We start from the raw sequence: 25,114 nt of genomic DNA on the forward strand, positions 1-25,114 counted from the left end.
ACTCGCTGGAGTTTAGAAGGATGAGAGGGGACCTAATTGAAACTTACCGAATAGTGAAAGGCCTGGATAGAGTGGATGTGGAGAGCATAGTCACCCAGGCCAATCCGACAGCATCTCCTGGACCCAAGATGCTCAATGTCAGTTTATCCTGTCAGGGAGCATTGCAGCTTGGTTTGGAGGCACAGCCCAGTCCCACATGAAAAACAGCCTCTTCCCTCTCTAATCCCCCCCCCCCCCCCCCCCCCCTCGACCCCATCTGCAGGACAGGAGAGGTTGAGCAGTCTAGGGCTCTTCCTTGGAGCGCAGGATGATGAGGGGTGATCTTATACAGGTGTATAAAATCATGAGAGGAATAGATCAGATAAACGCACAGGAATGATGCATGACTCCATGACTATCACAAGTTTCCTTGACAAAGCTGAAAACATAATCAAGGACAATTCACACCCCAGTCATTCCCCCTTTCCCCCTCTCCCATCGGGGAAGAAGATACAAAAGCTTGAAAGCACATGCCACCATATTCAAGAACATCCCTTCTGTTTTCAAACTCTTGAACACACCTCTCATAAATCCAGGATGAATTCCCAATCTTCCAATCTACCTTATTGCAGCCCCTTGCACTTTTTCCTCTATCTGCACTTTCTCTTTAGCTGCACCATTATATTCTTCTCTTTAGCTGCACCATTACATTCTCTACCTGTTTCCTTTCTCCATTTGCACTACCTGTTGTGCTCATGTACCATATGATTTGCCTGAAGAGCACGCATGACAAGAAGGGCCTCGACCCGAAACGTCACACATTCCTTCTCTCCAGAGATGCTGCCTGTCCCGCTGAGTTACTCCAGCATTTTGTGTCTACCTTCGATTAAAACCAGCATCTGCAGTTCTTTCCTCCACAATGTTTTTCTTTGTACCTCGGTTCAGGTGACAATAATACACCCATACCAATACCATGCTTCCAATGGACCTGATGAGTTCAGAAGGAGTGTGGGAGAAAATGACCTGGCGAGACTAAAATGAATATAAGGAATGGGGCTCTGGTCAGTTGGTAAGGAGCATGGGGAATGTGGTGCTAGTCAATTTAAAAAGGAGTATGAGAAGTGAGGTGCCTGTGAACTTTAAGGGTGTGCGGTAACACGGGCCGCACTGAGCTCCAAATGAGAGCAGGAGACACAGACCCAATAAGTTTAAAGGGAGTGTAGAAAACAAGGCTCCAATGGATTTATGGAGGAGAATGTAAAAGGAACATGGGGAGTAATTGCACCTTCTGGATGATGTGTGGTGCCAACCATCTCCATTAAAAGCCGCAGCATTTCCACACAGACTTTACCACGTTGAATTGCTGGTCTTGGAAGCTTTCTGTGAACAAATTAGTAGCTACATTTACTACATCACGACAAGAACAGCATTTCAAAAGAACTCCATTGACTGCAAATAGACACAAAGCGCTGGAGTAATGCCCCTGTCCCACTTAGGAAACCTGAATGGAAACCTCTGGAGACTTTGCGCCCCACCCCGGAGGTTTTTGTCAGTCTCTCTACCTGTTTCCACTACCTGCAACCTCCGGCAACCACCTGCAACCTCCCGGAACCGCATGGAAACCTTGGGTGGGGCGCAAAGTCTCCAGAGGTTTCCGTTCAGGTTTCCTGAGTGGGACAGGGGCATAGCTCAGCGGGTCAGGCAGACTGAAGAAGAGTCCCGACCCGAGACGTCACTCATCCTTTTTCTCCAGAGGTGTTGCCTGACCCACCGAGTTGCTCTATTTTGTGCCTATCTTTGGTGTATGCCAGCATCTGCAGTCCCTTTCAACTCCATTGACTGCAACTTGTTTTGAGGAAGGAATATACAATATCTATCTGGTCAATCCCACTGAATTTTGTATGCTTCAATCCCCTGTCATTTCTTTCAACTCCATCGATGCAAAGTCATAGAGCAACCACCTTGTGAATCAATGCACAGAACCTTGAAGGTACCTGGTTCCTTCCCCACACAGGGTTCTCCAGGTACAGTACCATCAAAACATGTGCAGTTCCTTGGTTTCGTGCTCCGTTATGTAGGCCATCATAAGGGTCGTCTTCCCAAATGTTTGACAGACCTGTGTCAGTGAGAAGTCATTTTAAGTCCTCAGCATCAATGGTGCCGGAGTGGAAATGGTTAAAGTTCCTAAGTGTAAATATAAACAACACATGGACCAACCACATTGTAGCTATGGGCAAAAAAGCATAACCAACGCCTCCACTCACACCAACTTCTACAGATGCTCCGTAGAAAGCGTACTGTCGGCTTGCATCACAGCTGGGTTTGGGAACAGTTCTGCCCAAGACTGCAAGAAATAGCAGAGAGTTGCGGATATAGACAAGTCAATCATGCAAACCAGCCTCCCCAATTTTGACTCCATCGCCACTTCACGCTGACTTGGGAAAGCAACCAACATAATCTGAAGATGGGTCTCGACCCGAAACGTCACCCTTTCCTTCTCTCCAGCTTTTTATGTCTATCTTCGGTTGAAACCAACTTCTGCATTTCCTTCCCACAGAATCGAGGACCGTTTTCTTGAATATGTTCAACCCTATCATTCCATTTTCTCCCCACTCCCATCGGGCAGAAGCTTGAAGCTGGCACCACCAGACTCAGGAACACCTTCTTCCCCTCTGTTACAAGGCTTATCAATAGCCCTTCCAGAAGCCAGGGTACAGTTCCGAATTTCCAAACTACCTCATTGTGGACACTGGAGTTTTCCTGTGGAACTGTTACATTACAATGCTGGGAAACAGTATTCTGCACTGTTAGTTTTCTCTTTGCTTTACCTGTTGCACCTGTGTACGGCTTGATTGCATTCAATTATTGTACCATATGATCTAATTGGGTAGCACACAATCAAAAGCTTTACACTGTAACTCGTTACACGTGGCAACAATAAACCAGGCATCTAACCCTAGTCTGCAGCTACACCTGGATTATTTGTTCAGCTAACCCTTCAGCCAGGCACTCGTCTTTCAACTACTAATTGCTATAAAAGCTAATTCACCATGAATAATATCCATCTTAACGTTTTATAATCCCCTGCAGTCTGACATGCTAGAGCAATGTTTCAATCCTGGGCATAAAACATTATTTTCAACATTAGGGGAAGGAAAATTATAGAATTCCTAGAATCACATTGGGCAGACAAGGTTGAATTGTATTGCTGTATATCTAGAGCAAGTGTGTGTGTTTATACATTACACTGCAGTAATAAATAAACCTCAAAACAAAAATACATCATTGGGTATAAAGAGCTATAGGAAACCTTTAGTGAATTATGTTATTTATTTTTGCCCTGCACACACAAGTCACACTTAAAGATATTTCTCTATTTATTTGCACAAATTGGGACAAACTGGTTTAATGTTTTAGCTCAGGAGCTCCCACGATGTTGAAGGCATCAGGTTTCCATCAAACCCACACCATGTCTGCTCTCTTGAATAAGAACTCACGGTGCTATTTTGAGAAAGCACAGGGGAGTTGAGGCCAATGCTCTAGCTTCAATCAGCTGGACTACAACAGATTAACTTGACATAATCATGTTGCTGTTTAATGGGATCTTGCTATGTATTGCTTGGCATCCATGTTTCCAAAGATGACCATAATTCATAGAACATAGAACAATGGTGGCGCAGCGGTAGAGTTACTACTTTATCACATCAGTGACCCCTGTTCGATCCTGACCACGGCTACTGTCTGTACGGAGTTTCTCCGTTCTCCCTGCGATTGGTTGGGTCTTCTCTGGGTGCAAATTGTAAAGTGTAGGAGTAACATAGAACTAGTGTGCGGGGTGATGGTCGGTCGGCACAAACTCGGTGGGCTGAAGGGCCTGTTTCCACACTGTACTGTTTAGTTTAAACTAATCCCACACTTACAGACATTCATTGCCATTCAATGGATTTTTACAAATGGTGCAAAAAAAATCTGAAGCGTGGGAAGTAAAACGATTGTCCATGAAGGAATGGGACACACGGGATAAGCTATCGATTATAAATGGTCGGCCCCACCTACCCTGACTAAAGGAATTGTTGGAATGTTGATCATTCCACTCCTCGAACTGCACTCTGCATCTCTTTTCTAAAAGTAAATACTTTGTATTTTTATTAATTTATTGCAAAAGCCTCAGTGATTAGATGGTGACCTCTTATAATGAACCTGCATAGCTGCCTTAACCTTTGCACCCGATCCTTGCTCTCTGTTTCACGTCTTTCTTCCATTTCCATTGCCTTCCTTGCTCCCCATCCACCTTCTTTGCTACCCCCACTCATTCTCAGGCTGTGGGTGTTACAGGCAGAGCCGACACTCACTGTCTGCCTGCCATTGCCCAGAGGAGTGCGGTATGGTTGCCTACTTAAGCCTCTGTAGTTGACATGGGAAAGGTGATCCCACAGTGTTGTTCAGTGGGCACTCACAGGACATTTCTTTTGCACTTCTGCCTTAAGAGGGAATGTTTAGGCACGGCCAGAATGGAAGTGGAGAAGCAAGAGATATGTGCTCAACAGATGTACAACTTTAACCATCTGACTGCACAGTGGCACAGGGACAGCACAGTAGCATAGAGACAGCACAGTGAGTTGCTGGAGCTGATTCCTCACTGCATCAGAGACCCAGGTTCGATCCCAGCCTGAAATGTTGTCTGTGTGGTGTTTGCATGCTCTCCCCATTACCATGTGAGTTTCTTCTGCATGCTTCAATTTCCTTCCACACCCCAAAAGACGTGCAGCTTTGTACTTTCTGCCACAGAAGGTAGTTGAGGCCAGTCCATTGGCTATATTTAAGAAGGAGTTAGATGTGGCCCTTGTGGCTAAATGGATCAGGGGGTATGGAGAGAAGGCAGGTACAGGATACTGAGTTGGATGATCAGCCATGATCAGATTGAATGGTGGTGCAGGCTCGAAGGGCCGAATGGCCTACTCCTGCACCTATTTCCTATGTTTCTATGTTAATGGCTTCTGTAAATCGCCCCTAGTGTAGGGAGTGGATGCTAAAGTGGCATAACAGTCTGTATGTGACTGAATGGCAAATGAAATTCCTTGTATGTTGCAAAACATACTTGGCTAATGAAATATGATTATGATTATGATTATGAACTAGTATAAACAGGCGATCGATGGTCTGCATGGACTCGATGGGCCGAGTAGCCTGTATCCATGTTGCATTATTAACAAAACTAAACAAACAATTTCAGATACAGTCTCTGCTCTTCTTCCCCAAAACATTTTAAATATTTGAGACATTGAACTGGGTGGCAGTGTGAACTATAAGGAGGATGCTATGAGAATGCAGGGTGACTTGGACAGGTTGGGTGAGTGGCCTTATGCATGGCAAATGCAGTTTAATGTGGATCAATGTGAGGTTATCCACTTTGGTAGCAAAAAAAGGAAGGCAGATTACTATCTAGATGGAGTCAAGTTGGGAAAAGGGGAAAAGGGGGTCCTTGTTCATCAGTCAATGAAAGTAAGCATGCAGGTACAGCAGGCAGTGAAGAAAGCAAATGGCATGTTGGCCTTTATAACAAGAGGAGTTGCGTATAAGAGCAAAGAGGTCCTTCTGCAGTTGTATGGGCCCAAGTGCAACCACACCTGGAGTTTTGTGTGCAGTTTTGGTCTCCAGATTTGAGGAAGGACATTCTTGCTATTGAGGTAGGGCAGCATAGGTTTACAAGGTTAATTCCCGGGGTGGCAGGACTGTCATATGCTGAGAGAATGGAGTGGCTGGGCTTGTTTACATTGGAGTTTAGAAAGCTGCGAGGGGATCTTATTGAAACATATAAGATTATTAAGGGTTTGGACACACTAGAGGCAGGAAACATGTTTCCGATGTTGGGGGTGCCCAGAACCAGGGGCCACAGATTAAGAATAAGTGGTAAGCCATTTAGAATGGAGACGAGGAAACACTTTTTCTCACAGAGAGTTGTGAGTGTTGAATTCTCTGCCTCAGAGAGTGGTGGAGGCCGGTTCTCTGGATACTTTCAAGAGAGAGCTAGATAGCGGAGTATGGTGTCCAATATTGGTTGCCCAATTATAGGAAGGATGTCAACAAAATAGAGAGAATACAGAGGAGATTTACTAGAATGTTGCCTGGGTTTCAGCAACTAAGTTACAGAGAGAGGTTGAATAAGTTAGGTCTTTATTCTCTGGAGCGCAGAAGGTTAAGGGGGGACTTGATAGAGGTCTTTAAAATGATGAGAGGGATAGATAGAGTTGACGTGGACAAGCTTTTCCTATTGAGAGTAGGGAAGATTCAAACAAGAGGACATGACTTCAGAATTAAGGGACAGAAGTTTAGGGGTAACATGAGGGGGAACTTCTTTACTCAGAGAGTGGTAGCTGTGTGGAATGAGCTTCCAGTGGTAGTGGTGGAGGCAGGTTCGATTTTATCATTTAAAAATAAATTGGATAGGTATATGGATGGGAAAGGAATGGAGGGTTATGATCTGAGTGCAGGTAGATGGGACTAGGGGAAAATAATTGTTCGGCACGGACTTGTAGGGCCGAGATGGCCTGTTTCCGTGCTGTAATTATTATATGGTTATATTATATGAGTCAGGGGATATGGGGAGAAAGCAGGAATGGGGTACTGATTGGGGATGATCAACCATGATCACATTGAATGGCGGTGCTGGCTCAAAGGGCCAAATGGCCTACTCCTGCACCTATTGTCAATTGTCTAATACTAGAATAAGCATTTATGTGTTCTACAAGTATAAGTATTCAACCTCCTTCAGTCTCCTACAATGAAGCACGCAACATCTTATAACGTGCAATATGAAACACTGCAGATTGGGTAAACATGTCCAGTGTGGTCATTCATCTTCTATGGTTCAGTTCAAGTCCTTGTGGCCCTGGAATTACAGTCGGAAACCTTGCCTCTCCAAACATCCTGTATTTTGCCTACATCAAACAGGATGATGCAGCCGTTCCCAAGTCCCTTAAAAAAACTTCCTGCGTTATTTGTAAACAGTTGTAGTTAGTTACTCTAGGGTTGCTTGGTTGGAACAATGTTTCTTAATCCAACGGTTAACAATATTTATAGAACTAACTAAATTAACCACAGGCATATCAGCACGGTGGTGCAGCGGTAGAGTTGCTGCTTTACAGCGCCAGAGACCCGAGTTCGATCCTGACTACGGGTGCTGTCGGGACGGAGTTTGCACGTTCTCCCTGTGACCACGTGGGTTTTCCCTGGGTGCTTCGGTTTCCTCCCACACTCAGAAAATGTGCAGGTTTGATGATTGGAATGGGTGTCGGGGGTTATGGGGAGAAGGGAAGAGAATGGGTTTGAGATGTAGATCGGCCATAATTGAATGGCGGAGTAGACTTGATGGGCCGAATGGTCTAATTCTGCTCCCGCAACTTATGAACATGATCTTATGAAAAAGCTTGTAGGTTAATTGGCTTCTGTAAATTGTAAATTGTCCATATTGTGTACGATAGTGCTAGTGTATGGTGTGATCAGTGGTCGCCATGGTCTTGGTGGGCCGAAGGGCCTGTTTCCACGCTGTATGTATAAAGTCTAACCATTATCTAGCTAACAGATACATTTTATCCATAGTCCGTTTTGCTACATAGTCACTGATGACCATGACTGCACAGATACATTACCTACCAAGGGACACGTTATACATTCGCCTCATAACACAATTAGTTTGTCTTGGAAAGTCTCTCCCCTTGATGCCCGACTGCTAATCAATTAACATTCCACGGGATGTCCAAAACTATAGCTCACAAATATAAAAAGGTCATTCAGAAGAAAGCTCTTAACCCTGTAATCGATTAGAAAATTGAACTTTTTACCACTCGGTACAGTTCAGCTAAACCATACATTTAAGGACACAAAGTTCTGGAGCAACTCAGCGAGTCAGGTAGCATCTCTGGAGAACATGGATAGGTGATGTTTCAGGCTGGGACCCTTGTCGGGGGCTGGGAAGGGGAAGAAAGGTGGAAGAGAGGACGGAGAGACAGGACAAAGCGCGGCAGGTAATAGGTGGACCATTTAAGGTGTAGCACATGAAGGAGGAAGGTGTCTGACCTCTCCTGGTAGCTGATGCCACAGAATGGCGGTAATCCTTTTCTGCACCCTCCACAATAGGCTCCACTTTCTTCCCTTAATGGGGCGACCATTACAACAAGGTGATGTAAATCTTGTTAATTCTTTTTGTTGCTTTCTCCATTTTATGGAATGGACAGCTTGGTTCTCTGCAGTAATTTAACTGTGACCTAATCACTGCAAAGGTTAGGCGTGGTATTGAGATGGACTGTAGACGCCAGCATCAGTTTGGATGGTCTCTCCAGTGTTGTGTGCATGGTAGATACAGCCCGTCTGACTAACCAGCCTGCTGTGTCTTACCTTGGTTAACCATCGCTGTCTCGATGAGCTCCAGTGTCTGGTCATCATCACACAGGTCGTAGGGCATGTTCCCATCTGCATTGACCGCTAACAGGTCCGCTCCCCTGTAACGTGAGGAGTTGCAGTAAGTTACTGTGGACCGCGGGATCAAAGCACTCTTTAACTTGCAAACCGCAGAAATAGAGACTGCAGATGCTGGAATCTGGACTCCATCTACGCTTCACGCAGTCTCGACAAGGCCGCCAGCATAATCAAGGTTGATTCTCACTCTCTTGTCCCCTCTCCCATCAGGCAAGAGGTACAGATGTGTGAAAACGCACACCTCCAGATTCAAGGACAGTTTCTTCCCGGCTGTTATCGGGCAACTGAACCAACTAACGAGCGATCCTGACCTATCATCTATCGCATTGGAGACCTTCTGGATTCAGACTTTACTGGACTTTATCTTGCACAAAACGTTATTCCCTTTATCCTGTATCTGTGCACTGTGGACAGCATGATTGTAATCATGTATAGTCTTTCCGCTGATGGGATAGCAATTGAATTCAATGGTTAAATGACTAAAGTAGTGTAGATGGAAGTTACTTAAAATTGGAGGATTCAACGTTGATACCGCTGAGTTGTAGGTTACCCAAACAAAATATGTTCTGCTTCATAGGTTTTCATTAATGAAGTAATTGACCATAAAGATAATGTAATTGAATTATGTGGACCCAAAGCAAGGCGTAATATTTTGTGTAATATTCCTTGTAAGAGAGCAATGAAGGGAAGACATTTTGTCAGGTACGTGGTTAGAAAAGGTTTAGAGGAATATGGGCTGATGGCAGGCAAATGGGATAAGCCTTGGTTGGCATGGACATTGGGCCAAAGGACCTGTTTCTGTGCTGACACTTTGACTCTAAGAGGCCACTCCTTCACTGTGAGGCAGCCCTTGGTTATCAGGCAGCACCATCATTAGGGGCATGCTAATTAGTGAGTTTGGTTTAGTATAGTATAGAGATACAACATGGAATAGCCCCTTCGGTCCACCGATTCCACGCCGACCATTGGCCATAATCAGAGAAAACCCATGAGGTCACAGGGAAGAACTGGCAAACTCCACACGGACAGCACCGGTGGTCAGGATCAAACCTGGGTCTCTGGTTCTGTGAGGTGGCAGCTCTACCAGCTGTGCCGCTCCCTAAGATTTACCAAAGAAGGTGAGTCCTTCTTCAAAGGTCTTTATGCAGAATCCCTTCAGTTCAAGTCTGTAGCTTTCAGCTCAGAAATAATTAGCGAGATAGCAAAAGATAACAAGGGCGGCACAGTGGTGCAGCAGTAGAGCTGCTGCTTACAGCACCAGAGACCCAGGTTCGATCCCGACTACAAGTCTGTGTGGAGTTTGCATGTTCTCCAGGTGAGCATGTGGGTTTGCTCCGGGTGCTCCGGTTTCCTCCCAGATCCTAATGATGTGCAGATTTGTAGGTTAATTGACTTTGGTAAATTGTCCTTAGTTTGTAGGATAGAACTAGTGCATGGGTGATCGCTGGTCGGCCTGGACTTGGTGGGTCGAAGGGCCTGTTACCACGCTGTATCTCTAAACTAAACTACTCTAAATTGGTCTAAACTAAATTAAACTAAATAAACTGAGTTAAACTAAACTACACTACACTAAACTAAACCATGCCAGGCTAAAATAAGGACAATCCCCCTTCAGAAATGACTGGTAGAAACTGACCGCTCTATAAGGAGCTTCACCAGGTTGGAGTGCCGGCACGTTGCTGCTGCATGCAATGGCGTCCACAGCTCATTGTCCGTCGCATCCACATGGGTCCCAAACTCCAGGAGCAGCTTCACCATATCTTCAAAGTTGTCGATACAAGACTGGAACACAATTGCAAAGTGTTACACAGACGAGAATGCAAATATACAATATATTGCTCCCCTATTATAGACTATAGGCATGGTATTGGGCAATGCTAGCAGGGCAGATTTTATTGCATGTGATTTGGGGGCGGTACATTGACACAGCGGTAGAGTTGCTGCCTAACAGCGCCAGAGACCCGGGTTTGATCCCGACCTCTGGTGTTGTCTGTACGTAGGTTGTACGTTCTCCCTGCGGCTGTGTTGGTTTTCTCCGGGTGCTCCGGTTTCCTCCCTCATCCCAAAGACATACAGGTTTGTTGGTTAATTGGGTTTGCTAAAATTGTTAAGTATTCCTGGTGTAAAGGATAGTGTTAGTGTATGGGGTGCTCGCTGGTCGGCAAAGACTTGGTGGGCTGAAGGGCCTGTTTCCATGCTGTACAGTATCTCTAAATTATAAAGTATTTTATTATTATGCCAAAATGATGCTTCATTCCTTTTTAAAACTTCTTGCTAGCCATGCAGGAGTCGTGTGCGGATATGATCTGGATAGGATAACGAGGGATGAAAATCTATGAGCACGATTTTGTTTGATATCACCCCTTCCGATTGACAACTTTATTCAGCGCTCCCCAGTCGCCACGGTGGGGTTTGATCTTACTACCTCCACTGGCTAGTGCAGGAAACACTCCATCACCGACATGTTAAGCACACTAACTTCCATAGAAGGCTTAGGAAGTTGCATTAATTGTACATTGGCATGTCCTCAACAACCCTCACCAGCTTCTACAGATGCACCATAGAAAGCATTTTATCGGGATGCATCACAGCATGGTTTGGGAACAGCTCCATCCAAGGCCGCAAGAAATTGCAGAGAATTGTGGACGCAGCCCAGCCCATCACACAAACCAACCTCTCTTCCATTGACTCCATCTACACTTCATGACACCTCGGCAAGGCAACCAGCATCATCAAGGATGGGTCTCACCCTGGACACTCCCTCTTCTCCCCTCTACCATCAGGCAAGAGGTACAGATGTGTGAAAACGCACACCTGCAGATTCAGGGACAGTTTCTTCCCAACAGTTATCGGGCAACTGAACCACCAACTAGAGATGGTCCTGACCCACCATCTACCTCATTGGAGTCCTTCAAACTGTCTTTAATCACTTTACTGGACTTAATCTTGCACTACACATTATTCCCTTCATCCTGTATCTGTACACTGTAGACATGTGATTGATGTAGTCTTGTTTGGTCCTTTCGCTGACTGGATAGCACTCAACAAAAAAGCTTTTCCCTGTACCTCGGTATGTTATAATAATAATAATAATAATAATAGTAATAAACTAAACTAATATACTTAATGCTACTGAGCTCCAAAGGCATGGACTGCTGAAGATCGACATGGCCACTGTGGAGTTTAAATGTAATTATTTATATGAATTCAGAATTAAAATGAAGCATCAGTAGCAGCAACTCCCCAACTTAATTAAAAAACAGTCCCGTTCATTAATTTACAATGAAAGCAACTTGACATTTTCACCAGATGTGAACTATGTGCGATTCCAGTTACATCAATGCGATCGATTCTTCACTAAAAAGGCAAGCAAGCCAATACATACGGGTGAACATCGGAATGAGTAATAAATATAGATCTTGGCAGCGATGTTCAGAATTCCATTGTTAAGTAAATAACACTGTTATCTCTGAATCAAGACCGGTGTCTTGCCATGTGCTCCTGTATACTTAGACAACAATGTATCTGGGGATGTGTGTGACTCCTGACATTAATCAATGAATAATCAATACAAATATTTGATAAAATATATTAAAATCAATGTAAAAGGCTGAACACTTATGGCAAAGTCAGTAAAATATTCTGTGTCTTTGTAACTGTCTAAATGAATAGTTATTCCAATACCTCAATGAGATTAGTGTCTAATGTAATATTGAGCAGTCATAGAACAAGTCTGAAGAAGGGTCCCGACCCGAAAAGTCACCTATCCATTTTCTCCAGAGATGCTGCCAAAGTAACGTTGAGTTACTCCAGCATTTTGTGTCTATCATTGGTATAAACCAGAGTGTGCAGCTCATTTTTATTAGTCACAGAACAACTAGCTTTGATTTTAAATATTACTCGACTAAGTTGGGTCCCAGTCACACAGGAGGCCTGGTCCCCCAATGCAACCCAAAAAACTCGCAAACTGGAAGATAACAAGATCAGATTTTAGTTATGTATAGATAGATTTAGTGCTTCCTAAGCGACCTATAAACTTTCTCTTCTCCTGCATAATACATAACCGCCCCTGGAGTGGGGCTTGAATTTACAATATGTAGAAGCAAAGAACTGCAGATGCTTGTTTATACCGAAGATAGGCACCAAGTGCTCGTGTAACTCAGTGGGTCAGGCAGGTGATGTTTCGGGTCGGAACCCTTCTTCAGACAAAAATCACCCATACCTTTACTCCAGAGATGCTGCATGACCCGCTGAATTACTCCAGTACTTTGTGTCTATCTTTGAACTTACAACAGTCAGACTCTGGCAAGAATGAAACTGAACTGGCCAGGCATTCTATTGTAAAACCCTCCTCTCTCTTCCACACACATACACACCCTTGGAGAACACAAACCTACATCATTTGCAAAGAAAGAACTGTACATTTACAAATGAAGAATCCACGTGAAGCGAACCCTCAGGGACTGAAGGCGTGCAGATAATCATCATCCCTTCCCTTTTAAGCTTGTCTGTAATCGGCAGTCATTGTCGATTGTGGTTTATTATCAGACGATAAACAACTCCCCTTATCATCTCGTTTAGTGGCGCCCTCGCTTAACCTCATCCCTGCTGTAAAAATATTCCATCATCGGGTGACCCAGTGGCGCAGCGGTAGAGTTGCTGCCTCACAGCGCCAGTGACCCAGGTTCGATCCTGACTGTGAGTGCTGTCTGCAATGAGTTTGTACTCTCTCCCTATGACCATGAGGGTTTTGTCTCCGGGTGCTCCAGCTTCCTCCCACACTCCGAAGATATAAAGATTTGTTGGTTAATTGCCTTCTGTAAATAGGAAATTGTCCCTAGAGTATAGGAAAGTGCACGTGTACGGGGACTGCTGGTCAGCGCGGACTCAGAAGGGCCTGATTCCAAGCTGTATCTGTGTTAACACAAATATAAAATGTCTCTGCTTGCATCAGAGAAAACCCACGCGGTAACAGGGAGAATGTAGAAACTCCGTAGAGACAGCACCCAGAGTCCGGATCAAAACCGGTTCTCTGGCGCTGTAAGGCAACAACTCTACTGTGCTGCTTCTCGTACAGTCATGAATATTTCAAACAATTGAATTTAACTTTGACAGCTGCCACACTGGGGATTTTAACTCATGTCTGCAGGCCATGATTTTCAATACCAGTCCAATAATTTATGAACCATGTTACTCTGCTTCAAGGGATTAATCTCTAGGCCACAGCTATGAGAACAGCCAGGAAATAATGTCAAGAAAACAGGAGATGATTATCCTCAGTTTTTTTAAACTGTCAACTACTTAATAAAATCAAATTGTAAGCAAGTTTAACTGGATTTTACACTTTAGACTTTAGAAATACAGCGCCGAAACAGACCTTTCAGCGACCGAGTCCGCGCCGACTGGCGATCCCCGTACACGAACACTATCTTACCACAATATACAATATTACGGAAGCCAATTAACCTACAAACCTGTACGTCTTTGGAAAGTGGGAGGAAACCGGAACGCCTGGAGAAAACCCACGTGGTCACAGGGAGAACGGACAAACTCTGTACAGACAGCACCCGTAGTCAAGATCAAACCCGGGTCTCTGGCGCTGTACGGCAGCAACTCTATTGCTGGGCCACTATGCTGAGTTTGGGTGTTACCCAAAACTGAGTAAGACCCAGAAAGAATTCTCAAGAAAACAGATTGTATTGATGATTATCCTAATTTTATTTAAACTATCAATTAATTAATAAAAGCAAATTGCAGACGAGTTTAACTGGATAGGCTGTTTGGAGGCTGCAGGAAATCTCTGCAAGAATAAATGGTTTGTGCACCAGCCTTCCTCTCGCTTGTCCCTCTCTAAGCCTCTACAGGCACCGGATTGTCCATCCACCCTATGACCCCTGGCCTTGCACAACACAACCAAAGAGTCAACCAAGATAATGAGAAATTCCCAGCTGCATATGTGGAAAGGTTGTATTGTAAACGATGATGGTTTGCAAGCTTTCAGCTGCTTCAATCTTTGGGATCTTTCCAAAGTCACATCCAACAGATTAAAAGCACCACTAAGGAGGCAGCTTCTCCAACAGTCACAAAGCAGTGAAACATGAGCACCAAGTCTGCACTGATCCTCAAGCAAGGCATGGTGTCGCAGCGGTAGAGTTGCTGCCTCACAGCACCGGAGACCAGAGTTCGATCCTAACTACAGGTGCTGTCTGTAGGGAGTTTGTAGGTTAATTGGCCTCTGTAGAGATAAAAACGACCCAAACGTATGTAGAATGGATGAGAAAGTGTCCAAGGTGGCGCCAAAACCAGGCGCCTCTTTGCGTGCTGGTCCCGGAAGTGAGTGTGCTATCACTTTTTAAATCATTCAACAGCAGCAATTCTTATCACTATGCCTGTACTCTGCGGGTTTCAGAAATCAATTTTTATTGTTGTCAGTGTACAGTACAGAGACAACGGCATTTAGCATTCCCTTACATAGCAAACTAACTGGCAGTCACCGAGGCTATCTGTTCCTCGACTGCTGGTTCGGCGGAGGTGTAGGCCTCCCGGATGGTGTAAACATCATGTTGGGGTAGTCTTTTCGCTGAGCGCTTGCTGGGATAGCGTGGAACCATGCGTTGGGCAATTTTACCACCCTCTGCAATGCCTTCCGGTCGGAAAAGCTTTACTGTGATGCAGTTGGTATGCTCTCTTGGTAGATCGACAGATGGACCATAATCATAGTCTTTTCGCTGACTGGAGCATGCAATAAAAAAGCTTTACACAGTACCTTGGTAGATGTGACCATAATAAAGGAACTATATAAATTAAACTACATCTAATGCAGACAGGTGATCGATGGTTGGCTGGCCTGTTTCCATGCTATATCTCTAAACTAAAAACCTGTTGGTGAATATTACATTAAATGCACAATTGGCATCAGATAACACTGCAGACTGGACAATTTACTAATAGCTTGGCATTATGTTTTTAACTTGACATCATGTTTGGCACGAACATTGGGGGCCAAAGGGCCTGTTCCTGTGCTGTACCATTCTATCTTCTATGCTCTAGTTATGATGAAGGATTTTAACCTGAAACATTAATTCTTCTTCTCTTTGCTTGCAAGTAAGAATTTCATTGTTTTGTTGTCGGTACATATGGCAATAAAACGTGTTTTAATTATTTAGACTTTAGAGGTACAACACAAAACAGGCCCTTCAGCCCACCGAGTCCGTGCTGACCAGTGATGACCCCGTACACTCGCACTATCCTACACACTAGAGACAATTAAAACTTTTTTTCACACACAAAGCAATTAACCTCCAATCCTGTACATATATGGATGGAGTGTGGGAGGAAACCGGAGCACCTGGAAAAACACATGTGGTCAGAGGAAGAACGTACAAACCCCGTATAGACAGCACCAGTAGTCAGGATCGAACCTGGGCCTATGGTGCTGAAGGCAGCAACTCGACCGCTGCACCAACTTGGATGGACTAGTTGGGGTTCTGCTCATTCTCTTGACCACTGGAGCATCCCCAGTATTTTTGCTTTTATTCGTGTTCGAATGGCTTGGATCCCAATTTTAAATTAAAGCTGAGATTTTATAATGATGATCTCTTTTGCAAAAACAACATTATTAAAACACTCGCCTCTCCTCCCTTAAAAACGCTCCCTAAAACCTATCTCTTTGATGATCCTTTCATTCCCAACAACCTTCCTTATCTCAGTGTTGCTTTGTCTAGTGGTGGCACAGAGGCACAGCTGGTGAAGCCGCTGCCTCCAAGCTCCAGCAACCTGGGTTTAGTGCCAACCTCTGATGATGATGGTGTGCTGTCTCTGTGACCACGTGGGTTTTCTCCGGGTGCACTGGTTTCTTCCCACTTTGCAAAAATGTGCAGATTGGCTTGATAATTGGATGCTGTAAATTGCCCCCACTGTGGAGATGAGTGGTCGACTGTGGGATGAGTTCATGAAGGAATGGAGGGAATAATGTGTAGGAAGGAACTGCAGATGCTGGTTTAAACCAAAAATAGACACAGAAAGCTGGAGTAGCTCAGCGGGACCATCCCTGGAGAGAAGGGATGGGTGACGTTCGGCTCGAGACCCTTCTTCAGACTTGTTAGGGAATACGGGAAATGAGAGATATACACGAAGATGTGGTGAGATAAAGAAGAACTAATAAAAAATATTCAAAAAAGTAATGATGATAAAGGAAACAGGCCATTAGCTGTTTAGATAAGTTAGTGTGAATTGGGTGGGGGAGGGATAGAGAGAGAGGAAATGCCAGGGCTAACTGAAGTGAGAGAAATCAATATTCATACCACTAAATTGTAAGCTGCCCCAGCGAAATATGAGATGCTGTTCCTCCAATTTGCGTTTAGCCTCACTGACAATGGAGGAGACCTTGGACAGGAAGGTCTGTGTAGGAATGGCAAGGAGAATTAAAGTGAATGACATGGGTTGGGATTAGCGTATGAATGGGTGCTTGATGGAAGGACAGCATGCTCTTGGTGGGCCGAAGGGCCTGCGTCCAATGCTGCATTTCTTATGCTATGCTTCCTTGACTCCTATGAAGTCAGAAAACTTGTGAAGTTAAAATAGCAAAGATTTCCAAACAGAGAGAACATTTTAAGGTGGCACAGTGGTAGAGTTGCTGAGACCTGGGTTCGATCCTGACTATGGGTGCTGCCATTATGGAGTGTGTACATTCTCCCTATGGCCGTGTGGGTTTTCACCGGGTGCTCCGGTTTCAATAGACAATAGACAATAGGTGCAGGAGTAGGCCATTCGGCCCTTTGAGCCAGCACCGCCATTCAATGTGATCATGGTTGATCATCCCCAATCAGTACCCCGTTCCTGCCTTCTCCCCATATCCCCTGACTGCTATTTTTAAGAGCCCTATCTAGCTCTCTCTTGAAAGCATCCAGAGAACCGACCTTCAACACCCTCTGTGGCAGAGAATTCCACAGACATTCCATGGTTCTCTGGAACTCTCCACAGCGGGTAGTTGAAAGTTCATTGGCTATATTTAAGAGGGAGTTAGAGATGTATAGCCAGATGGCCCTTATGGCCAAGGTCTGTACGGGATACTGATGGATGGTAAAATGGCGGTATGATTGGTGCACCTAATTTCCTAGTGTATAGGTCTGTAGGTGTTTGAGTAGTCCCTAGTGTATAGGTTAGTGCTTGTGTACGGGTGATCGCTGGTTGGCACGGACTCGGTGGGCCGAAAGGCCTCTGTCCACACTGTACCTCTAAAGTCTAAAGGCACTCACCCTGCACACAAGTATCTTTGTGTTAGATTAGATTATTATTGTCAGGTGTACTGAGGTACAGTGAAAAGCTTTTTGGTGTGTGCTATCCAGTCAGCGAAAAGAATACACATGATTACAATCGAGCCATCCACGGTGTACAGTTACAGGATAAAGGGAGTAACGTTTAGTGCAAGGTTCTAAAGTTCCCTCTTGGAACCCATTGTAAAGTAGTCAGTTCCTTGAAGGGAAAACCAGCTCCTTCTGCGGGCTTATCTATTAACATTTGCCATTTCCTGTACTTATTTCCCCTGGGAGGGGAGGGGTGGTTGGGAGAAGCCCACATAACGGTTTAAAAGAATGATTTACAAACACGATCACAAGAATAAGGGAAATTGTTCAAACATTATTCAGAACGTCAGAAGAAATACTTGAGAGAAGTAAACAAAATGCAGGGAGACGGTGCAGTGGCCATTTTCACTCATTAAACCAACACTGAGCTGTTAAACAACAACCCAACTTAACACAGTAGTTTATCTTCAACTGTTTAATACAGAGGTGAAGTGGCTGAGAATATTAAAGAGTCATCAAGTCATGGTAACAGGCCCTTCAGCCCAACTCATCCGTGCCGATCATGATGCCCCATCTAAACTAGTTCCATTTGCCTATATATATATATATATATATATATACATATATATATATATATATATATATATATTAGATTAAGTGGGCCCCACTCACACGGGAGGCTTGGATTCCCCCCAACGCAACCCATTCCCCAATGCAATATTCCACCACCCACCTGTTCCCTAACGCAACCCGTTCTCCCAAAGGAATATTCCACCACTCACCCATAGCCCCTAACTGCACAGGTGCGGTTCATTTCCCCTCACCCCCCCCCCCCCCCCCCCCCAGGCACTCCCCCCCTTCCTCTTCATGTGTGGGAGGAGGGGTGGGGAAGGGGGGAGAAGGGGGGGGGGTGGGGGGAAGGGGGGGGGTGGGGGAAGGGGGGGGTGGGGAAAGGGGGGGGTGGGGAAAGGGGGGGGGGTGGGAGGGGGGGGTCGAAGTGGGAAGGGGGGCTCACACTCTGCTCACCCTGCACTCTGCTCACCCCCGCACCTTCAGCTTTTGGCCTCACGCAGCAGCTCCCGGTCGCACTCCGACTTCACTCAGAGGCTACTGGTTCAACTTAACAGCTCCCAGCTCGTCGTGCTGTTCTCCGCAGAAGCAGCCCGCACACTGATCACTCCCCGCACGATGCTCTCTGCCCGCACGGTATGTGGACTCAATTAGCACGGCTTGTGGACTCACTCAGCACGGCTCACGGACTCAGCCCCGCCTCCGAGGCTTTATTCTCCTCACCCCGGTGATTGACAGCGGTTGCCGGAAGGGGCGTTACCTTCATGGTGACTGACAGGCAAGAAGACCAATCTGCTAATCTCAGGATTTTTTTAAATCTTCATAACTTTTGTAATATTTCACCGATCAGAACAAAACTTGGCGCGCTTGGAGCAGAGGACAACGGTGAGTAAGGTGGCGAAAAATCCGATCTAGGGTACTGTTTTTGTGTAAATCTAAAAAATGCAAACCGGAAGAGGACAAGATCAGACTTTTAGTAATAGAATAGATAGATATAGATAGAAGATAGATATATATATATATATATATCCAGGATAGGATTTGTGTATGAATGGGTGCTTGATGGATAGCATACTTTTGATGGGCCGAAAGGACTGTTTCCATTGCTGTATCACTCTGATTCTTTGACGTCATAGATGTGAGATATCTTATAGAGTTGATGAAGCAAAGGTTTGCAAGGAGAGTGATTACTCATCTCACACATTTGTAGCGTATACAAGGATCAAGTAACGGCCTGTGTTTGGCTATATCCCTCTAAATGTTTTCCTCCAAAGACCCAGGATCAATCCTCACCTCTAACTCTGTGACACCCTGAGTTACTTCAGCACTGTGTGTCTATCTTCACAGGTAGATATCTTGGTCCACATGGACGAGTTGGCAGAAAGGCCTGTTTCCATGCTGTATGACTCTATGACTAGAAGCATTTGGCCATTCAGCCCATCATGCCCAACACTCAATAAGATTGCAACCGAACTACCCCTCATATGTCTCGTTCCTGGACTAACCCAGACAGCTCGAATATCCAAAAACAACTTCAAAGGGTTGGTATTGCCTCTGTGGGCTGAATGGCCCACTTTAATTCCACGTTCAGAGGGACCACATGCTTCCCAATGGCTTTCCCTCTGAATCAGATCCAAACCAGCTGATCAAAACTCATTGAGAAGAGTGAAAATTCCTGAAATTGTTCAGGATTAACTGCTTATCAGAAAAAAAAAAATCTCTTAAATTCCTGGTTCCAATGTTCACAGCCCTCATCCTCCATCAATGAATTTAAGCAGCATAACCACGACTTGCCTCAGTCTGCGTTTATGAGTTGCGTCTGCCAGCAGACTGATGGGATTTTGGCAGCAAAGTCCTATAGTCATGGGGTTTGATGCAATAAAATTTAAACTTGGCTGACAACAGCCTAGCAGTGTCCACATCTTGCAAAGCAACTAATCTAAGTTTTTTGAACTGGCGTTGGTTGCAATAACCACAGTACAACACACGACTCCCAGAAAACGGCAGAAATCAGCATTACGAACAAGCACAACAAGCACGTGCAGGGACCAGAGGGAGACATAGAAGATGTACAGGAAGATAAGATAAGTTCATAAAGGGCCTGTACCACATAGGTGACTTTTCAACGACTGTCTTCGACCTTCAAGCTCGGGGGCACTCGCCTGAAAAACCAAGAGCTGGATCGATACACACACACACACACACACACACAGCGCTGTCTGAAATTCACATGGTGCAAAGCCAAGGTGATACCCGCGATGAGCAGGAAGGTAATAGACGGCTGGCACAATAAGCCCTTTAAAAGAGCAGAGGGGGGGAGGGAGGGGAAAAGGTGGGAGAAGAAGCGAGAAGAGGCGAGAAGGGGAGAGAAGGGGAGAGAAAGGGGAGAGAAGGGGAAAGAAGGGGAAAGAAGGGGAGAGAAGGGGGAGGGAGAAGGAGTAGAGACACTTTTAAGAAGCCAGACAACTTTTAATAAAGTTTAGCGGGCATTTGACATCATCGGTCGGTTTTCCATGGTTCTGAAAACTCGTGCTTACTTTCTCCCAATGAGCCAATTAAAATGCCCGGTCAGCAAAGGAGATTGCGTATGGCTACCTCGACTACCTATAACTATATGGTGACCCCACTACCACTGCAGTCCGAGTTCTAAAGAACCATGTTGACCAGTTTTTACTCAATGAAAATCTTTCAGCATATTGAAAATGTTTCCTCGACCAAACTGAGGCCGCGACTAAGTGGGAACCTCTCTCAAGCATGAAGGAGGGTTCCAGTGATCTCCTAGGACCACGTGTCGACCATGCTGCGAGTTGGTGTTGAGCGCAAACCCTTCTAAACCCGCAAATTAGGTCGCTGCAGTGGGACAGGCCCTCAAGTTACAGGAGCAGAATTAGGCCATTCAGCCCATCAAGTCTACTCCGTCACTCAATCTTGGCTGATCAACCCCATAACCCACAACACCCATACTAATGAAGAATCAATCAATCTCCACCTTAGAAATATCCATTGACTTGGCCAGATCAGTAATATGTCGGAAGGAATTGTGGATAGAGGGTAGACAAAAATGCTGCAGACTTTGAGACACCAGTATTTCTTGTCTATCTGAGATCAGTTTAGTGGCATCATGTTTGGCCCATCCATTGTAGGTCAAAGGGCTGAAAAAAGACAAGATTTGGGATTGTAAAATTTGGCTGTAGAAAACCCACGCGGTCACAGGTGGAACATGCAAACTCCACACAGACAGCACCAGTAGTCATGATCAATCACGGATCTCTGGTGCTGTAACGCAGCAACTCTAGTGCTTCCGTACAGTGCCGCACTTGCACCCACCGTGCCGACCCACTAAGGTGCCTGCAGCATTTTGCGTACTTTTTTTTTTAAACAGATAAATCCAGGTTCTCAACATCTGCCGGTTGGAGCGGAATGACTCCTAATATAATGACGCAAGATGGCGGGTTAGTTGGATGGTCACTCAACACTCAAACCAAAAGTGGACTTTCAAACCCGTTCACAAACACAACAACAAGTGCTCCGTGTGAAAGCTGACGCAAACTGTCCTTCACCTCCCACTAGAACACATCCACTCATTATTCCAACCCCCCCACCACCAACTTTGCGAACATTTTAACCTGGACAACAGGCCCTTTGTCCGGGAACAATGAGTCAATTAGAGAAGAAAGAGAAATTTACGGAAGGAATCTGTGCTGTTTCTTTGCGGACAAAGACACCATTGAAGGAAGAAGGAGAGAACAGGGCAGTGCTGGGATGCCGCGCTTTACGCCCTCTCTCACTAACATGCGCTTGCTCGACTCCTACTGGCTCCTATACGCTCTTTTATTTTCACTTTTTTAGACTTTAGAGATACAGTGCGGAAACAGGCCCTTCGGCCCACTGAGTCTATGCTGACCAGGCACTATCCTACACACTAGGGGCAATTTACAGAAACCCAATGAACCTACAAATCTGTACGTCTTTGGAATTTTTTTAGTTTAGTTTTATAGAGATACAGTGTGGAAATAGGCCCTTCGGCCCATCGAGTCCGTGCCAACTAGTGATCCCTGCACACTAACACTAACCTAAGCACACTTAGGATAATTTATAATTTTACTGAAGCCAATTAACCTACAAACCTGTACGTCTTTGAAATGTGGTGAGAAACCGGAGCACCTGGAGAAAACCCACACGGTCATGGGGAGGACGTGCAAACTCCACACAGACAGCACCCGTCGTCAGAATGGAACCCAGGCCTCTGGCAACGTAAGGAGGAAACTGATTGGGGATGATCAGCCGTGATCACATTGAATGGTGGTGCTGGCTCGAAGGGCGGAATGGCCTACTCCTGCACCTATTGTCTATTGTCTATTGAAACTCTACCACTGCGCCACCATGCTGACTCTCGTAAGTGGTTTATGCCCCTGTCCCACTTAGGAAACCTGAACGGAATCCTCTGGAGACTTTGCGCCCCACCAAGGTTTCCATGCAGTTCCCGGAGGTTGCAGGTGGTTGCCGGAGGTTGCAGGTAGTGGAAGCAGGTAGGGAGACTGACAAAAACCTACGGGAACCTCCGGGAACCGCACGGAAACCTTGGGTGGGGCGCAAAGTCTCCAGAGGTTTCCGTTCAGGTTTCCTAAGTGGGACAGGGGCATAAGGGTGCAGAACGCAAGGAGATTTCACACAAGGCCCTAGGCAACTGTCCATGTCTTTAAACCCACATGTTGAAAGTCAGCAACAGAGACAAAACCTGGAACGTGCCGATGATGAGATATTCACTTGTAAACAACAGTCTCGCACTGCACTTCCCCTCCTCACACCTCAACTAAATCTGAAGACGTGCTACAATACTTGCTACAAATCATCTCCAACCATCTGACATGAACTGAAACAAAACGAAACTGGCGGAAAGAAAAATTTAACTTTGTATTCTCCCAATTGTACTCTCTGCCCCCACCCTCAACCCCAGTGCCCAAACCTCTCCCCCCGCACTCCTACCCACCTCAGTCACCCCACTCATCTCCCTTCCGTAGTACACTCGTAACCCACTCAGTCACAGGGAGAACATGCAAACGCTCCGTCGATAGCACCCAAGGTCAGGATTGAGCCCAGTTCTCTGCCAGCTGTGTCTCTGTGCCGCCCAAATTGGCAGGGTATTTTGTTACAAGGTAGCAGCGAATACCACTGAGTGTTAGTGGTTAGACACTGAGAATGACTGAAGAGTTTTGGCACGGCTTTTGTTTTGGATATATTTTTTATTATGGATTAAGTTTATTTTTTGGGAAAATAAATTCACATCTATTATCTCACAATGTTTGATGTCAAGCCAGGTAAAATAGACACCAGGGCACTGTGACCATATCTTTAATCAAGGAATGTCTTAAAAGAGGTGAGGTGGGCAAAGAGGTTTAGCGAGAGAGTTGCAGAGCCAAGGCTGGTGGACCCGCATGTTACAGCATGGCAACGCTGCACCAGAGGCCAGATTTGAACGTCGGTGAGAATAACAGAACTGAAATGAAAGGCAAAGATGGCGCCCAAGCCAGTCGACGCTCTACGTGCTGGTCCCAGAAGCTGATCTGCCGTGAGGCGACACGGTGGCGCAGCGGTAGAGTCGCTGCCTTACAGCGCCAGAGACCCGGGTTCGATCCTGACTACGTGTGCTGTCTGTGCGGAGTTTGTGTGTTCTCCCTGGGATTGCCAACTTTCTCACTCCCAAATAAGGGACGAAAGGTCAAAATAAGGGACAAATTCCCAACGGCAATTCGTTTGCCCGGGTGCTGGACTGCACACAAAGCCCAGCCGGCGGGAGCGCACCCCATCCAACTCATGAACCAATGAGAAGGATTGGTGGTGGTGTTGGCGGTAAGCGAAGGTCAGAAGGTTGGACAGCTGGCCGGGCTGCCGAGCGACGGGGCCACGGGCGAGGCGCTGCTGCTGCACTCCATGGGCTGCACTACGTCGGGACGGGTGAGGCGGGGCCGGACACGGGCGCTCCAACCCCACAGTCCCTCGACCCGAGTAGTGGCAGTCAAATACGGGACAAGGGCGGTTCCGTATGGGACAAACCTATTTATCCCAATATTCGGGATGTTCCGGGACTGTTGGAAACCCTAGCTCTCTCTGTGATTCCATGCGTCTTCTCCGGGTGTTCCAGTTTGCTCCCACACTCCAAACACGAACAGGTGTGTACGTTAATTGACTTTGGTAAAAATATATAAATTGTCCCTAGCGGGTAGGATAGTGCTGGTGTATGGGGCCGATCGCTGGTTGGCGCGGACATGGAGTGTTAAAGGGCTTATTTCCTCGTGGTATCATTGAACTCCAAAGTAAAGTGTATCTCGAGAGTCACTCGTTACAATTGCTCCACTGTTTTAGGCCTCCACTCCAGCACCAGCATTTCCTATTTTAACTATGCTCTTCTTAATCTCCTCTCAGATCTGTCGATTCTCTGACTCCTGAGACCAAAAGATCTACCGGAATGACTCAGTGCCGCGAGGACACTACCAGTGAGGCCCACTGCGACCATTGAGACCTTGGGCCTGCCGACCTCCAAGAGCCTTCAAACGACTCCACCGTCACCTCATTGAAGACACCTGGGCTATCTTTACTGGACTACACGTTATTCCCTTTATCCTGTGCCTGTACATGGTGGACGGCTCCATTGTAACCATCTATAGTCTTTCCGCTGACTGGTTAACACACAACAAAAAAGCTTTTCACGGTACTTCAGTACACGTGACAATAAACTAAACGAACTAACTAACTAAAAAAGATACGAAAGAGGGAGTTTGAAAACC

The 25,114-nt window shown here is 45.7% G+C and overlaps 1 protein-coding gene across 1 annotated transcript in view; it reads right to left on the reverse strand.

Moving 5' to 3' along the window:
- Positions 1 to 25,114, reverse strand: part of ppp1r16b (protein phosphatase 1, regulatory subunit 16B) — a 123,361-nt gene that overhangs the window by 22,530 nt on the left and 75,717 nt on the right. The window contains exons 4-5 of the mRNA XM_055652181.1: positions 10,091 to 10,236; positions 8,374 to 8,477 (exon numbers count right to left, since the gene is read on the reverse strand). Of these exons, the coding sequence (XP_055508156.1) occupies positions 8,374 to 8,477; positions 10,091 to 10,236 (250 nt within the window). The remainder of the gene's footprint in view (positions 1 to 8,373; positions 8,478 to 10,090; positions 10,237 to 25,114) is intronic.

Source organism: Leucoraja erinacea, chromosome 21 (assembly GCF_028641065.1).
Source record: "Leucoraja erinacea ecotype New England chromosome 21, Leri_hhj_1, whole genome shotgun sequence".
NCBI lineage: Eukaryota > Metazoa > Chordata > Chondrichthyes > Rajiformes > Rajidae > Leucoraja > Leucoraja erinaceus.